General features: G+C 57.0%; 1 protein-coding gene across 1 annotated transcript in view; it reads left to right on the top strand.

Annotated features, from left to right (window-relative positions):
• Positions 1-2,036, top strand: part of LOC101660092 (minichromosome maintenance complex component 3 associated protein) — a 33,355-nt gene that overhangs the window by 19,374 nt on the left and 11,945 nt on the right. Inside the window, exons 18-21 of the mRNA XM_004697277.2 lie at positions 489-563; positions 1,175-1,243; positions 1,338-1,472; positions 1,999-2,035. Coding sequence (XP_004697334.1) covers positions 489-563; positions 1,175-1,243; positions 1,338-1,472; positions 1,999-2,035 — 316 coding nt within the window. The remainder of the gene's footprint in view (positions 1-488; positions 564-1,174; positions 1,244-1,337; positions 1,473-1,998; position 2,036) is intronic.

Here is a 2,036-nt window from a genome sequence, read left to right as displayed (position 1 = left end):
TAGAAGCGGGGCATGACTGCTGTAAAATGCAGGCGGGTCCTCATCCCTGGCTGAAAGAAGGGCTGGCTCTGGTTCTCTCCGTCTGGGAGAAGAGGCACCTGAAGGCACCGACTCACCGCTGTAGATACTTGCAGAAGCATCGAAGCTCCTGAAGGGTCTCCTTTGCTGTCTGAAAGGTTTCTTCTTCCACGAATAAGTCCGCCAAGTGGGCAGAGACATCCTCGCAGCAGCGCTCCAGCCGGGCCCGCTGGTCAGCCTCCAGCGCACACCTAGGCAAGGACCACAGCCAGGGGGCCGCTGTGACTCTTACACCGACAGAGAAGGGTCAAGATCTCTACCTTTACTGAAAGCACACAGACCGGAGCCAGTGAAGACGAAAAGAACAAAATGGTCCCAGCGGCTATGTGGTGGGCTCACAACTAAACCCCACCTCCCCGGAGCCCCGAGAGGGCGGGTGAGACTCGGAGAGGAGCGCTTTACAGGGGCAGAAAGCGTCACTTTCTCCTGCGGAGCCTCCTCCTGAACCTGGGCCATGCGGGCAAGATGGGCATCTCCTGCACTAGGTCAGTGCCCCTCTCCCCACAGGTTCTCCCAGTCACCCAGCCCTTGGTCAGCCCTGCCTCAGTCCCTCCAAGGTCTTCCTTGCCTCCCAGCCACACTTGACAATATGTGAGGATAAGTGACCCTGTGTTTGGGCTGATGGTATGTGGGGTCCTCAGGGAGGTCCCCTGGGTGCTGCGTGCCTGAGGTTGCCCTTCCCTGCGGTCTCGGGAGCCTGACTCAGATATCATGCGCCCCTTCCCCGGGAACACTGAAGCCCCACACTGAGCTCCTTGTATTTCTCCCAGGCTTCCCCTTTGGTTGGTGAGGCCCCGGCCTCGCCCCATGCTCCAGGCCTGCTCCATCTAGCCCTTCTGCTTCTCTCAAGTCCCCGCTGAAGTTCACTTTTCCTACACCCGGAGGGTTCCCTCGACACAGCCCACCAATCCCTCTTGCCCTCCTAGTCGTCCTTTCCTGACGCCTGCACGTTTCTCCGTGTGTACACTGGTTGATCCCTCCCTGCGTGAGCCTTCTCAGTTGCCCACTTTGGGTGGGCCTACTGGTTGCTCCCAGCCTGCTCCATCACCCTACCCTCGTCTGGGCCTTTGGGAAGGTATGAACTCTTTCTCTGCAGACTGAAGCAGCTCAGGGACACTGCTGCTCACCGCATGAAGGTTCAGCACTTCCACCAGCAGCTGCTGAGGTGGGTCTCATCCTTGGGGGTGGCTGCCCTGGCCTGGCCCGGCCCGAGGCTTCCTGAACCTGGGCCAGCTCACTGCAGTGTTCTGCCCTGGCAGAGAGAAGGTATGGGCACCTCTGGACCTGCCGACCCTTGTGGCCCAGCACCTTCCTGAGTGGCAGGAGCACATGTTCTGGAAGGTGGTGCTGGTGCTGCCCGATGAAGAAGACCTGCCCTCAGGGAGTCCCAGCAGGTCAGACAGCCCCTGAGCAGGGGCGGGGCGGGGGCGGTCCATGCTGAGAAGTTGGTGGGGGGTGTCCCTCTTTGTGTGCCCAGGTCAACTCTGAAGCACAATTGTGTATCGTTGATGATTTCAGTTTTTATTCTGTGAACTTGGAAGAGGTTCTTTGTCCAAAGCACTGAAGAGTTAGTATCCCTTTGGGCTGCACCCCGTTGTGGCCAGTGGGATGCTCCTGTAGGTTAGACCCTTGGCGTGTCCCGCTTAGAGCATGGCTATAACAGTTTCACTTTCTTGCTCCTCTAGAAGGGAACTGTGGGCATCCTTAACAGGGAATCTAGTGTGTGTGTTTTCACACCACACTTAAGTAAAAGAGTTTTCCAAAATACTAGCACACTTCCTTGTGACCAGGAACCAGTGTCCAGCAGTGTCACCTGTGTGTGGTATATGAACTAGATCCGTGGGACCCCTCCTTCCCTCACAGTTCACAGTGAGAATTGGGTTACTCTCAAAGGGAATTCTTGTTTTCCTTTATTCACAGACTGCTGGCAAATTGGTTGAAAGTCAAGTTCACGGGAG

Source organism: Echinops telfairi, unplaced genomic scaffold (assembly GCF_000313985.2).
Source record: "Echinops telfairi isolate 266 unplaced genomic scaffold, ASM31398v2 ScPeMD7_7469;HRSCAF=8507_0, whole genome shotgun sequence".
Taxonomy (NCBI): Eukaryota; Metazoa; Chordata; class Mammalia; order Afrosoricida; family Tenrecidae; genus Echinops; species Echinops telfairi.
Note: the sequence above shows the minus strand (reverse complement) of the source record. Positions and strands in the feature narration are given on the sequence as shown.